Raw genomic sequence first — 14900 nt, forward strand, 5'->3', positions numbered from 1 at the left:
TTGTCTTTGTGAAACTTATTTTGGTTTTGTTTCTGTTTTGTTTCCTTAGTTTCATAAGTCCCCTTCTCCACGACCACTTTTGTTTTTGGGCTGCTTCAACGATACTTTTTTATCAGTCGTCTTAGTTACTAAATATTCAATTTTTGTTTCTGTGTTTTGTACAAGAGAAAATTTCAACTGAAGCCACATCTTCCTTTTTCAGTCGGTTTAACTTTATCAACGAACCGGTCAACGAACCAGTCCAATTAAATTAAACCGGTCATTGTGCCAATCTAATTGAACCGATCGTCGTTTTCTGGTTGTCAAGTGCTGGACTCACTCTCATTAGCTCGTTGAATGACACGGAGTCACACGTAATTCCACAAGTAGTTCAGATTGAGGTTCAAAGTTGATGAATACGATTAAGAATTGGTGAAGAAGAATTTGGTCAAGCTTTGCCTTTTTCTTTTGATCAACGAACCGGTCAAGCTTAACATCGGAAGAATTGTGTATTTGAGAAAGTAAAAAAAAAAGTGGTGACGTGGAGGCCTAGGTGGCACAGTGAAGCGAAGATTGGGAACGAACCAGAGGGTTCCGTTGTTGAAGAGAGAGTGAGATTCGAGGCTAAGAGGTTAACAATGGTGGGATCGAAGCAAACTGGGAAACTGATCCATGCAATGGCGAGTTCAAGTGCAGAACTTAATTAATCGATTTCACATAATCAGGTACCAATTTCTGTATTCAACGGTGATTCTCCGTATTAAGCATCATCTCTTTGGGTTGTTTTAGAGGGACTTTCAAACACAACACAAGGACACACTTGGTATTCAACGGTGATTCTCCGTATTAAGCATCATGGAATGAAGTCTATGCTGTTTCATTCTCTTCAGGGAATGCAAGTTTCAGGTCTTGCTGTTGTTACTGCAGAATGTGGGAATAGAAAGAAACTTCTTGGGACTGCAATACTCCAGGTTTGGCATCGTTTAAAGAACACATGGCTGACAAGTTACACACAGTTTCATCTCGTGCTATTTTTTATGGTCCATCCAAAGGTCGAGATTGCTGAAGGGGTTCAGGATATGTGTAAATTTTGCAATACAGGCTTCACCAGACACAACAACGTGACATCGATTCCAACAAATTTCCCTACAGTTTTGGCTCAATATTATATGAATCTGTAACTGCAAAATCAACAAACTACAAAGGTTTATAGCACTCTGTACACTGACACCGTTTTTTTTTGCTCTGGTTTGTTAAGTTTTGTTGCTGTAAGAAATATATGAGCTGATGGGTGTTCTGTCAGGTACGTAAAAAAAAGAGTTCATGTGATCACGTTTAACTGTTGGAAACGAGACAGGTTCATGTCTGTGATGTTTTCAGTGTTTGGCTTAAGATTTGAGATGGGGTTTCGGTCATGGGAACTGGGAATTCTCAAAAAGAACATATAGTTGTTTTTATGTAACAGGAATTATCCATCATTCTCAAATGACTGATTCAAGCTCAGGATACAGCTAGCATCGGCACACTCAAACTGTTGCACTGATATGATAAAATGTGATGCAGAAACCAAGTTAAAGCAGATGGTTGTCTAAGTGGATGGTTGTTGCTGGTTACAGAAAAAGCTTAGGCATGTAAGTAAGACTTGGAAGTCTGAAGCCTGCTCATTATGTCTCAGGACATTGACTTGGAAGTCTGAAGCCTGAAGCATCCAATGTGGTGAAAGATGAAGAGTACAAAGGGGAGATTTGGGTCGCGCTCTCCTTCAAGCCCTCGGTATAAAACATCTTGCATCGTTTCTTGATTTGGTTTTAAAATGTTTTAAGTAAAATTTGAAGAACAATGTGTTCTTCTGGTGGTGTTTGTTAGGAAAACCGAAGCAGGGGTATCGATGAGGAGTCCTATGGAGGCTGGAAAAACTCTGAAGCATCATACTAAGAGAAGAAACCATTGTGTGTTACTGTTTGATTTGAGTCTTGGGAACAAAATGTTGAGTTTTCATTTGAAAGAGTCTTTTTGTTCAGAGAGTTAACTCATGAAAAATAGTGTCTTGAATTTTCAAACATGTTACTTTTGAAATCACACTCAACAAAATTGCTTTTGGTAAATGTAGTTTTTTTGTCACAAGTCGTATTATTATAACATCACAAGCTTTACAAAAAGATATTTCAGTGGAGACATCCACTACATAACTGAGTTGTCTTATTAAAAAGTACAAACTTTAGATTATCACATGAAGATTGATAATCCCTGTTAAACTTTAACTTAAAAGAACAAAAGTTAGACTTTAAACTGATCCAAAAGTTGAAGAACATTAGATCAACTAAAGACTAAACTTTGCCTTAGTCAACAGTCTTAATCCTGTAAGAAGAAACCGCAGGAGCCAAAAAAATTCCTTCTGTTGAACTTATAAAATTTAGAAAAAAATTCCTGACAGAAAGTGCAGAGTGAATTATCGTTTTTTTGGAGGTATCTGAAATCCTTCAACATTCTTATCTCTTTTGTGTTTGGAACATTCTCCAACTTCAAACTTTGAGGAGATTGGTGAATTGACTTCAGTGTCAATACTTGAAGAAATTCATGAAGAAGTGTCGTAGAGTGGGCCTCAGAAAATGTTGTTCTGTGATTGGTTAAAACTTAAAACAATGTCCAAAAATAGAGAGATTCTGCAGAACATATGTTGGACCAAAAAGGCCCACTAGATCAGATGACAAGTGACACAAACTTCGTAGATATTAGTATATAATCATTTCCACTAGATGACCAAAAAAAAGGCAAAAACAATGTATTTGTTTTTTTTTTCTTTTTTTTGATAATTAAAAACAATATTTGTTTGTTACACCGTTTATCTTTTGTCATCTTATGTTATGACATGTTGATTTTTTAAAGAGTGATGTAACTATGTAAATTTTTAAAGCACGGTATCAATCAAGAATGCAAAACGTGTTGGTGGTCGAGGAGGCCGTGGTCATCACAATTAGTGTTTTCTAGTAACCTAGATTGCACGTCCCGGCCCTCTTTACTTCATCTTCTCATCCTTATGTTGTTATTCAGTTTCTCGATTAGGTGTAACACTTATCTCTTTGCTCTCTAAACTATAATCTAAACCACATGATCCAAAAGGTTGTGGTCTTGTAACCTGACATTTTTCATTTTATTTTGAAGATTTTTTATCAAGTTATTTTACAGTGAGAATCGTTGTTCTATCATATATAAGGTGGAGCTTAGTCTCGTTACAAGTGAACACGGACGAATATATATAATGAAATTGAGTTGGCACATCAACTTTAAAATACATTTATTTTAAAAGTATTCGAAATAGAAACCCTTCAAGTCGGGGATGTGCCTTTAGTCAAGTGGTTAAGTCCATTTGACTCCGCCTTCTTCACCGGAGTTCGACTCCAGTAAGTCGCGTTACCCCGCGTAGTAGGGATTGGCTATGGATCGGGCCTTGTCGATCCAAAGATGTCAAAAAAAAAAAAAACAAAAAAAAAAAACCCTTCAAGTCGTGAACTCATCACAATCAATAGACTCACTTATTAGTCACTAGTTACAATAACTTTTTTAATGTTGCTGGAAAACAAAGAAGCTGAAGCCTAGCCAGACCCGGCCCGCTACCCATTTTCAAGATACATGGGTATTGGGCCTCAAAATTTTTTGAAGATTTTTAATACCAAAATTAGGCCCCAAATTTTTTTTGTTATTGCATAAGTAGGCTTCAGTTTTTAGAAAGTTTTAGATTTTATCTCAAATTTTAAATTTTATCTATTTATTATTGCAAAAATAAGCCTCATTTTCTGAATTTTTAAGAGTTGATCTCAAAATTTAACTTTTATAGATAAAACCCAAAAAAAAAAAAAAAATTGTATGGGGCCTCATATTTATCTGGGCCGGCACTGAGCCTAGCTAGTTATAGTTTGAACAACAAACATATCAGAATTTGGGGCCTTGAGAACATCAAACAAACAAGGCAAATACTAGTAAGCATAATACAATTCCTCCTTATACAAAGATATATGAGCATCGGTCAACTGTCACAAGGGATTTTGTGTTCCTATGTCAATCTGAGGATATCATTAAAAAAAAAACATGAAAAAGATTCAGCAAAGTGAAAATAACCTTTTCACCAAAAAAAAAAAGTGAAAAAAACCTTAGATAGAAAAAGTTTCTCAAATACTTCTGACTTTTTGAAAGTTAAAATAAATAGCATAAATCATGCATATTTTCTTTTCTAGAGGTGTGCATTTTAAAATTTTAACTGAACCGAACTACACCTAATATATTTTCTTTGTGTTTAGATTTCTTAGAGAGGGTCTTGTGACATAACGAGACTCGGTCAATTATTACAAGAGCGCTTGTCTCACCACCGAGTATACATTAGAATTAGATAGCTCCTCTTTTGAATTGATGTCAACGGATAAGAAAACAAAGGAAAATCTTCCAAAGAGAAAGAGGCAGATGTAAATAATTTATGCCTTTGCTACAAACCTATATATGATTGATCCAAAAGCTGCCTTGTTGTTACATAGAAACAATTACTTCTGTAAACGTACCATTTTCTCATGTTTCAGATCACAAAAGATGTACTTGGGCGGGTAATGATAAAAATAGAAGACCTTAGCTCGAAATTCTCTTGGCTGATCATACGAAGGATCCTTACCTTTGAAGGTAATGAAATACATTACGGCAGGAGTACCAGTAGTGCAGATTGGCTTTGATAACCTTCACAAACTCATATCTTGTATTCTATATTTTAGACAAATGCAAAAACCACTCATAAATTAATAAGTACAACATCTTATAATTCAGTGTACATATTACATAATACGAATTTTATTAAAGAAAAAAACATAAGAATATAGTTTTGACCTCTCTTTCATTGTAACCCGCAAGGGATTCCCGAGACAGCCTATCCATTAACTCTCTGGGGGTTTCTGGTTTCACGACGAAAGCGGTATCATCATAATCAACGGGTCGGTAATTAAAAACGCAGCGGAACTGCTTGAAATCGATGTCGAAACCCTATAAACAAAAGATTCATCAAAAATCCACAAAGAAGATCAAAATCTCTTCCTATAACACTGACTTTTACCAAAGAATGGATTGACCAAGACCTGTGTCTCCGTGATTTGTTTTGTCAAAAGGAGCAACTCTTCGTCAGGGGTGAGATCAGGCCCCTCATCTTCACCGCGTCCCACGGATATGCATTCTTAGGCATAGAACCAGCATCGTACTGTATATATGGGGGTTCGTCCTCAGTAATCCAATCTGAGACCACAAATCGATTTAAGGGATTTTGATCCGTCCATCCTTAAAATCTAGACTTGGATTCCTACCTGGAAAGATATCAGCCATCGCTTCTCTCGGATCAGTCGACCATTGTTTTTGATACAAAAGACAAAACCCTAACTTTTAAGTAAACTTCTAGAGTTAATTGCATTGGAGTTCCTCTATGTTTATATTCTTTGTATTTTCTCCTCTTAGTTTTAATTCGACACTCACATCCCTCTAAATTGGTCAAATGAATAGAGAGTGATGCTTGATTTGAAGGAAAAGTGTATCATACAAGTTCCAAAGTTCGAAAACCGTTATTTCATTGTTAATTAGAGTATTAATTAATATTTGCACAAATGATAATTATCGGATAACTCTTAAAATCGTCATGTTTGAGTTAGAAACACAAAGAAAACATAAAATAGAAAGAGGAAAAAAAAAAAAACAGAATAAGAAGGAGTCTTATCAAAGTTAAGCTTAAGCCATTATAGTATATCCATCAACGGCTTGTTTCTTGCTACTCAAGAAACTGATAACAACTTACTCCTACGAATTTGTCAATGCAGTTTATTGATGATTAAATTTTGTAGATAACAACTTACTCCTACAAAAAGGTTAATGTTGTTTATTGATGGTTAAATCACGTAAAATTGACAATCAATAAGCGAACAAAAGTAATTGCAATGCTACATTGATTGTGAAGATGGGCTTTTAACAAACTTAAACAAATGCAAAATTCGCATCCTCTATAAAACAAAGAAAAAAAGTAAAAAAGTTTTTTTTTTTTTCCCCTCTTTCTGGAACCCTCGATAAAATAAAACAACAAAACCCTTTTGCTTTGTATCCAACTATTTCCCATTATTTGTACACAAGTCCCTCTAGTTTCTCTACTTTTCTTATTTGGCTCCTAGTTGTAGTTGTACACTATAAAAACCCGGGTAAGAGCGCAGACAACATCACGTGCCTACTCTGTGATTTCCTTTGCACCAACAGAGAGAGAGGAGAGAGAGAAAGAGACTGTTTCATGTAGCATCAGATTTTGTCCCCGGTTCGAGAGTAGTAATGATGAGTGATACACGTGTCGCCAGTATAGCTTTCTTTCTTCTTTTTTTCTGAAGAAACAAATTTAAAAGAAATCTGATATTTTCTTTAAGTTTAAGAACAATATATATATATATTTTCAAGATCACTAAAAAATTATGTATAAGAACCGTGTTTTCAACACTAATTATTTATTTTTCAAGATCACTTAAGTCTAGTTTTTGTTTTGAGCAGAAAAAAAAATCCACTTTGATTTCTTTTGTCTCTATTATAATTAATGGGTCCACTTGAATTTTGATCAAATGCATTTTATTGTATGACATAAAAAAAAAAGCATTTTATTGTAATTTTCTTCCCGAGATGATCTTAAGGAAACATTTCATCTCAGAAAATATGGGAAAAGAATGGAGTTAACTACATAATTTTTTTATAAATAATATAACCATAATAAGTTTGACAAAAAAAGCATTAAAATTTTAAGATTAATGAGTAACATTAGGATAAGCGTCGCCATGAAGAAACGAAGGATTGATTTATATTTCCAAAATCTTTGGCAGTAGAAAACGACGAATGTAAGCATTTAATTAATATCCGTACGGAGCTCGCGTGGTTCTAGTTTTCATTTAATAGAAATAAACAAGCGAATATTCAGATTTATTTATTAAGAAAATGATACAATAACAATGAAAAGATAAACTGGTAGACTAATATAGTCCATGTCACTTTACTCTGATGTTCTACTTTTGAATGTGTTACGTAAAGTGGAATTATAACATTTTTTTTTTTGTTAAAGAAAGTGGAATTATAACATTAGGAAAAAAACCAAGCCTAAAGTATATCTCCGATTCCAACGGGAAAAAAATATGGTGCTAAGTACTGTTGTGAGTTGTGAGTTGTGACCATTATTTGAATAATATCTGATACGGTAATAAAGTTACTTGAGTGTGATTTGATATGGTCTTTTTGGTTCGTCAAATATATTGGTAGAATTTCTATTCTGAGCAATTGTTTCGCTAGGCAAATTAAATGTTGGGTTTTAAGTATCCCTTCACCCAAAACGATGAGCTGGGACAGAGGACAAATAACCGATTTCAACAATAAAAATTAAATAAAAAGACAAAAGGTGAGAATGGTATATGTCGAAAAGTGCAACATCTTTACAAGGATGTTGGATTTTTTTTTTTTTAATCATAGTACAAGGTTAGAAGTTAACCACACTACATTTATATTAATTTTAGAATTTAAGTATAATGATGATTGATGAGAGATAGATCATAAATTTCAAACTGTCACGTGAAACTATGAACAAGTTTATCTGATACATTTTAGTGAGCTCAATTGATGATTAATAATTTAATTATTAGACAATCCTCAGATGCATTATTTGTTCCTTCCCAGATTCCATTTTAGATTGTTGACTAATAATCATATAATTGATTGATAATGCGTTGAATATTTAATTTCTTAAAAATAACACGTTGATTTTGGTCGATGTGACGATGTTGATGTGATTTGAAAGTTTTTTTTTGAATGCTGTATTCCACAAGATGCATGGTTGTAAGCATATGTTTGTAATGTAATATCATGATTACCAAAACTTAAAGTAGAAAAGCGTAATATATGGCAAGAAAAAAATATATAAGAGATTGTTAAAAATTTCCACACAAAGTACGTAAAGATAATTTCCACACGCATTCTATTTGCCTATTTAGTGATAGGTTTATTAACTTGTCTTGCTCATAAATTTCTCTGTAGCTAATAGACAGAACGAATCTTGAATTGATTAGTTCGAGGTGTAGAGCTTTATGTTGTCCTTCTATCAACAAGTTTTGCATTAGAATGGCTTGTGCTTCATTGATGAGTTTACTAATAAACCAATTTGAGTAATTTTCAAATATAGGACTCTAGGCTCTAGAAATTAAGATAGGTCAGTAATCAATATGTACTATGTAGTACATGACTCAGTGTGTGCTCTCCAAGTTTTCTATTTCACATACCTTTTGTTCTTTTTATCTTTTAAAGGTTGTGACTTGTGATCTTTTTTTTTTTCATGAAAGTTGGTTACCTAGTTTCGTTTGCCATGAAAGTTGGCTCCTTTCTTACTTGATTTGATACATAGGTATGGTTTTCTATTTACTTTTTTTTTCCATGAAAGTTGCTCTTTTCTTACTTGGTTTGAAGCATATGAATTTCTAATTGTTTTTTTCCATGAAAGTTGGTTCATTTTCTACTTGATTCCAAATTTTCATTCTCCATGAAAGCTAGCTCTTTTCTTACTTGCTTTGAAGCATACGCTTTTCTGTTTTATCATTTTAATTTTTTTTTGGTCGTTGACGTTAGTCAAATGGTTAGAACGGTGGAAATTATGTTTCTTTTCTTCTTACTTGTTTAGTTTTTCTGAAATTGTTTACGCTTACTTGTTTAGGATAGTATCTGTGTTTGTGTGATTTAGTTATATCATCATCATCATCATCATCATCATCATCTATAGTTGTAAATATTGTTCTATACTTCTATTTTTTGTTATTAAGTTTGATTTTCCATAAATGGGTTTTCTAGTTTATTCCTATTAAAGTTTTAGTACTTTATGCTGCTGGTCTGAAAGCTAATTTTGTGTCCTTTTTCAAATTTCAGAAATTGTTTTTGTTTATAATGGGAGATCAAATAGCAAGGGCCGAAAAGAATAAGAATGTGGTAATTATATATATATATATACGTTAAATAGTAAAATGCTTGGTGAGAGAAACACTACTAATGATCATTATTTGATTGATGATGAAATAGGTGGGTTCGTCTAGCTCTGAGTATCCTGAGGTACAAAAATGTGATTTTAATAATTTTGTGGATTTTGTGTTTAAGCGAAACTCTTAATGTATATAGATATCTGTTGTTTCTTTGGTAGGATATTCCACAAGGATGTAAAAGACGATTGAGCTGGAGAAATGTGGAAGGGAAAAACATGTTAAGGCAAGTGGTCGACCAGGGAAATCAGCGTAAGCATTCAACTCTGATGAAATTGTTTTTTTTTTTTTTTTTTTGTTTATCTTGTTTTAAACACAAATCAATTCATCATAGCAATTCTCGTAATGCATATGTGTATATATTATATGATATTTTTATTAATTATTTTTATCTTTTGATTGACAGCATATTGTTGGAATATTTCAACAAGTCACATGGTTTCATCACATTTATACATCCATGGAAAAACGGAAACACTTCTTCCGCTTTCAGCCCGACATTTGTTTGTCGGAGTTAAGGGAAAAAATCCGGATGGTTCGCTCAAAAACTTTGAGAACCTAAAGGATTTTTTGGTGAACCAAGGCATGATTCAAGAAAAAGACTGTGCATGTGTCGTAGAAAAAGAAAACAAGCAGATAGGAAGCAGCTCAAAGTCAAAACCAAAAGACAAGAAAAAAAGCTCGAAGAAGGAAAATGCTAAAGCTAATCCATGTTTTGGAAAAATGAAGGTAATTAAATATAGTAATAATTATGTGGTTTTTTTCTTTCAAATAATTATGTGTTATTTAATCAGATATATAATATATATTTTGATTTTTTCAGGGTAAAAAGGTTACCAAAATCAGGAATTTACAAATTGTGAGAGATGTCGATGAAAGAGAGTTGATCGAGCTGCTACAGAGAGGACCGGTTACAGTTAGTATAGAAGTAGCAGATACATTTAAGCTATTTAAAGGGGTGAGTAAATTAAATAGACCTATATTTTTCAATTTACGATACACTATGATTTTTATTACAGTATAATGTTATAACTATACAACAGGATGAAGTTCTTAGAGGATATAGTCAAAGCGAGAGTCTAGAAGATCATATGATTGAGTTGACGGGTTATGACACTACTCCCGACGGCATTAACTACTGGGAATTTCAAAATTCATACGGTCTTGGCTGGGGGAAAAATGGATTTGGAAAACTAATTCGAAAGAGTAGCCGAAAGAAACACGAGCCATCTCTAATCAATGCTTACATGTATCCAGAGGTATGACATAATAATATAATATCTGTACTTGGTATATATGTAATATGAATTTGTTTTGTTTATAAGATATATATCAATTTTGGTTTTTTTTTTTTTTTTTTAATGCAGCTTTTGGAGAGAGAGGAAGCTATTAATGCGCATTAGCAAAATGAGAAAAAATAATATTTTAAGTTTTTGTTTCTTCTAAACTCTCGTTTGTTTTGTTTGGATAATGTAGTAAATAATTTACGGCTAATGAGAATGTGACGTAGCGAGAGTTAAATAGATGCAAAAAATTCGTTTAGTTTTAAAATGTCAGAATTAACAAGCTTTCTTGATTTTATTGAAATTTTTTGAAATGTATCGAAAATAAAGATCGAGAATGTTCTTCTGAGTCCTTTCAAAAACTCTTTTAATTTGTTTTTCAAATTGACGACTAGATAAAACAATAAACCTAAAATCACATAGTTATTATAATTAATTAATTTTTTTTTTTGAAGTTTTACAAATATCTCCTTATATCATATCTCGCCCGCCTATAAAAATTCATTCTCAAATTTTGTATATACATTTCATCCAGTCGCGTAATAGGGGCGGGTGGACGTACGGATTTTTAGTTTGATTTCGGTTCGATTTTTTCATTTTATAAAAATTGAAACCACATGTATCTCGGTTCGGTTTGGTTTCAAAATTTTAGGTTATTTCATGTTTTACAAAAAAAAGCTATAAATTTGATATATAAATAAAAGTAAACATACAATAAAAATATTATATCAATAACTATAAAATTACTAAGAACTCAATAACTATAAGCCCAATATAGAATTTTTTTAATGATTACTATTATTAATCATAATATAAATTGAACAATATAGTTCTATATAATTATTTCTTAATTTAATTTAAAACCCAAAAATCATTCGGTTTAACGGTTTTTAACCAAACCAAACCTAAACCGAATACTTAATAAAAATAACAACCAAATTAGTTTTTAAGCTAAACCAAACTTTTTTCAGTTTCTACGCTCATGGAGATGCTCTTTTGGTTACTATTATTAGTTTTATTAATTTTTTGGGAAAAACTATCATTAAAATTCCTAACATATTGGAAACGTTGATTTAAATCCTCAACTCTCGACGAAACGAAATAAATATCAAATTTATATTGACTTTCCAAATAAATACCAAACTTTCGTTGACATGACCATATTAGACATAACGTTAAGTGGATTAACAGACTCTGTTAACGGAGTTAATTTTCTGTTAACATACCCGTTAATTAGAAACAACATCGTTTTGTCGTAACGACTGAACAAAATCCCCAAATTCAATATTAGATCCCCAAATCGAGCAAAATCTCTAACCCTAAAAATCGAAAACCCCCAATTTTCTCTATGTCTATTCTCTTACTCGATTGTCGAAATTGATTGCCGTAATGACATGACAGAAGCATCTTGCTTTCTGGAGTCCACGAAAGAAGCCGCATGCTTCTGTCGAGCCTTCCGAAACGGAAATAGAAATCGATTTTCTCTTTCTAGGGTTTAGATTTCTCAATTAGGGATTTTGCTCGATTTGGGGATCTATGATTTGAAATTGGGGATTTAATTGAGTCGATGCTACAAAATGACGTTGTTTTATTGTTAGAGAGAACATTGTCGTTTCAATTAACAGATCTATTAACAGAAAATTAATTCCGTTAACGGGATATGTTAACCTACTTAATGTCATGCTTAATATGGCCTGGTCAACGGAATTTTGGTATTTATTTAGAAAGTTAACATAAGTTTGATATTTATTTCGTTCCGTGGAGAGACGAGAATTTAAATCAACGTTTTCAATAAGTTAGGAATTATAATTATATTTTTTCCTCTGAAGGGCCCAAATAGTAGGAAATTAGAGGGACTTGTGTACAAATAATGGGAAATAGTTGGATACAAAGCAAAAGGGTTGTGTTGTTTTATTTTTATCGAGGGTTCCAGAAAGAGGGGAATTTAGGGTTCTTCAACACAAGGCAAGAATTTGATCCGTGAGGAGCGATGGGGGAGGTTGATATAGACGGTACGAGTCCAATTTTGCTTTAGGGTTTCGTTTATATAGTCAATTTTGTGTATAGCCCTGACTCTGATAACTGATAAACCCGTTTCAGGAAGGTCTCCAATGCTGGGACGTGTGTATCTGAGTTACGAGGTTGGTTCTTTTCCTAAGAATCTGATTCCTCCGCATATTCGACGGGACGAGAATAAAGAGCCTAAGTACACGACACAGCAAGAGTGTGTTATGATGAGAAGACAAGTCAGGAAGAGCAAGGTTCTTCTTCTCCTTCTTGTTCTTGTTCTTTTTCAATTCGCCACTTCATTTTGAGGTTTTTTCATGTTGATTTGTCGATTCTCTGTGTTATACAATTTAGGGGTTCGACATCGATTTCACACAGTTCCGCTCTGTTTTCAATTACCGCCCTGTTAATTTTGACTGTAAAGAGTATTCTTTGGCACCAGAAACCACTAGGGGGTTACTCGAGAGGCTGTCTCGAAACTCCCTTAAGAACTACAACAAAGAATGGGTCTGCTTTCAAATTCTCTTTGTTGTCTTGAAAGATAGATCAGTTTTAGTTTGATCTGCTAATGAAATTGTTTTCTTGGATAACAGTTTACAGAATATGAATTTCTCAATGTTGTCAAAGCCAATTCTTACATGTGTTCTGGGAGAATGTATTTCATAACCTTTGAGGTTCGAGATCCTTACGACAACCTGCCAAAGCTCTTCCAAGCTAGGGTCCGCTATTATTATGATGTTACGGATGACTACATATTATGCAGACCAAAACCCAATCAGAAAGGTATTATTATTGTTCTCTTCTTTCTGCATGACTAATGTAATCGTTTCCGTAGATCATTAGGCCAGATTGTTTGTGAATTGGCAATTGTGGTGTGCATTTGTATAATTCTTTGTCTTTTGAATTATATGATCCTATATATGTTTCTTCACAAGACTCTTTTGTAATGGTAAAATTTGATTGTTTTGTCAGTCAAATGCGTTGGAACTGCCAAGACACATAAAAGGTAAACCCGTCGTTTACTTTGATGCATCTCTTCCTTTCTGTTATTGTTCTAATCGTAGATCGGTTCTTTACACTCTTTTAATCTGTTCTCTTCTTTCTCTTCATGATTTTTGCAGATTGGCATAGGAAGCTTATGCAATCTCTAATGTGGTTGGATGTTGAGCAGTGAGCTAAATTAGTGTTTGGAGTGTTCAGAGTTTATGGTAGAATTGTTCTTGTCGCCCAAATCCACTACTAGGAAGGAATTATTAATGTGAGATATATTTTAATTAACAAGCTATTGAGAAAGAAAAACATTGAACATTTCTAGTCAAATTCGTGTAATGTGTTGGATGCTATGGGAATCTCTTTTTTTTTTTTTTTTTTTTGATTGACTATGGGACTCTCTCTTTGTGGACGTTTTCTTATTACCCATATCATATGCATCCTTGTATCGGACCCCCAAAAAAATACTTTAGTAGTTTACTCGATGAAAATGTTTTTTTACATTTTTTCTTTGATTTATAGAGGATGCGAATTTTGCATTTGTTCAAAAGCCCATTTTCACAATCAAATTAGGATTGCAACTATTTTTTTCTTCGCTTATTGACTGTCAATTTTACGTGATTTAACCATCAATAAACAATGGTTTACAAAAAAAAAAAAAAAAAAAAACCATCAATAAACAACATTGACAAATACGGTTTCTTCTCTCAAGTCAAGCGACTCTTTCTTTTTCTACTTTTAATTCTTAGGTTTTGTTATTAATGGTTTCCCTATCTCTCTCAAACGAGCATTCTCCTTGCAATTCTCGTAATTGGTTTCTCTTCCTTTGGAAGAGTGTTTGTCCGGCGATTGATCTACGATTCTTTTGGATCAGTTTTGTCGGTGTATGTCCGTTGAGTGCAATCTCTAGCGGTGGGTGGAAAGTATCATCTTCATATCAAGTTCGAATCCCTAAACCGCCATGGATATCTTTTTATTTTAACACTTCTTCGGCTTTCTTTTATTGCCTTCTCCAATTATCAACAAGCACGAATCATGATCTCCAACGCCGATCGCAAGATATTATTTTTGCTGTCGACCATACATTGAAAATTTTACAAACCAACATGTTTGTTCATTTGGTAGATCTGAATCTTTTCATTGTGTATCTTCGATTTTGGAGTGACTTTATTGCCGTACGACATAATCCCTTGCCGGCGTATTTCCAAGATTTCACTTCGTTGGTCTTGTTCTTCATCAGTTTTGGTTGGCTTCGGAAACATGTACTATGGCAACAACTATGGAAGAGATGGCATTTCAGAATGAAAGAGGAAACCATAGTCAATAAGCGGAAACGATATCAAAGGTTGATTTCAAAGAAAGTAAAGTCAAAGTCGAATCCCCATGTAAAGACTCGGATACGAAAATATTGGTATCCGATAGTCATAGTTTCAGAACTTACGATGGAAGCAATAGGTTTCACCATGCAGTGTGCAATTTGGAGATCAAGCCAAGAGAAGGTATCCACGCACACAGTTCGCATCAGAGCGAGATCGAATATGAAGAAGGAAAATAATGGATCTAATAATCCGTTAGCGAGTAAGGCTTA

At 33.4% G+C, this 14900-nt stretch overlaps 2 protein-coding genes and 2 long non-coding RNA genes across 8 annotated transcripts; 3 read left to right on the forward strand and 1 right to left on the reverse strand.

Annotated features, from left to right (window-relative positions):
• The first annotated feature begins 602 nt into the window (after nucleotides 1-602).
• On the forward strand, nucleotides 603-2039 carry LOC9324032. 4 transcript variants are annotated; one of them, XR_002334230.1, is made up of 3 exons: nucleotides 603-704; nucleotides 870-1752; nucleotides 1846-2039. It is a non-coding gene; the product is annotated as an uncharacterized LOC9324032 (long non-coding RNA). The 4 variants fall into 4 exon arrangements; XR_002334231.1 differs by having other exon boundaries at nucleotides 604-950; nucleotides 1032-1752; XR_002334232.1 differs by having other exon boundaries at nucleotides 604-950; nucleotides 1081-1752.
• A 1795-nt stretch (nucleotides 2040-3834) lies between these two features.
• LOC9322487 lies at nucleotides 3835-5261 on the reverse strand. Of its 2 annotated transcripts, XR_002334226.1 has the most exons (4): nucleotides 5091-5261; nucleotides 4846-4998; nucleotides 4637-4722; nucleotides 3835-4040 (listed from the first exon to the last, which is right to left on the reverse strand). It is a non-coding gene; the product is annotated as an uncharacterized LOC9322487 (long non-coding RNA). The 2 variants fall into 2 exon arrangements; XR_002334225.1 differs by lacking the exon at nucleotides 3835-4040 and having other exon boundaries at nucleotides 4332-4722; nucleotides 5091-5256.
• Nucleotides 5262-8943: 3682 nt separating this feature from the next.
• On the forward strand, nucleotides 8944-10435 carry LOC9324033 (vignain). The gene is made up of 7 exons (XM_002886375.2): nucleotides 8944-8985; nucleotides 9076-9105; nucleotides 9194-9284; nucleotides 9439-9761; nucleotides 9856-9990; nucleotides 10076-10291; nucleotides 10400-10435. Exons 1-7 carry the CDS (start codon nucleotides 8944-8946, stop codon nucleotides 10433-10435), a joined length of 873 nt encoding a protein of 290 aa, XP_002886421.2.
• Nucleotides 10436-12213: 1778 nt separating this feature from the next.
• LOC9322488 lies at nucleotides 12214-13817 on the forward strand. The gene is made up of 6 exons (XM_002886376.2): nucleotides 12214-12327; nucleotides 12416-12576; nucleotides 12677-12829; nucleotides 12916-13105; nucleotides 13295-13328; nucleotides 13444-13817. Exons 1-6 carry the CDS (start codon nucleotides 12306-12308, stop codon nucleotides 13451-13453), a joined length of 570 nt encoding a protein of 189 aa, XP_002886422.2. The 5' UTR covers nucleotides 12214-12305; the 3' UTR covers nucleotides 13454-13817.
• Nucleotides 13818-14900: the final 1083 nt, after the last annotated feature.

Source organism: Arabidopsis lyrata (genome assembly GCF_000004255.2).
Source record: "Arabidopsis lyrata subsp. lyrata unplaced genomic scaffold ARALYscaffold_2, whole genome shotgun sequence".
NCBI classification, from domain to species: domain Eukaryota; kingdom Viridiplantae; phylum Streptophyta; class Magnoliopsida; order Brassicales; family Brassicaceae; genus Arabidopsis; species Arabidopsis lyrata.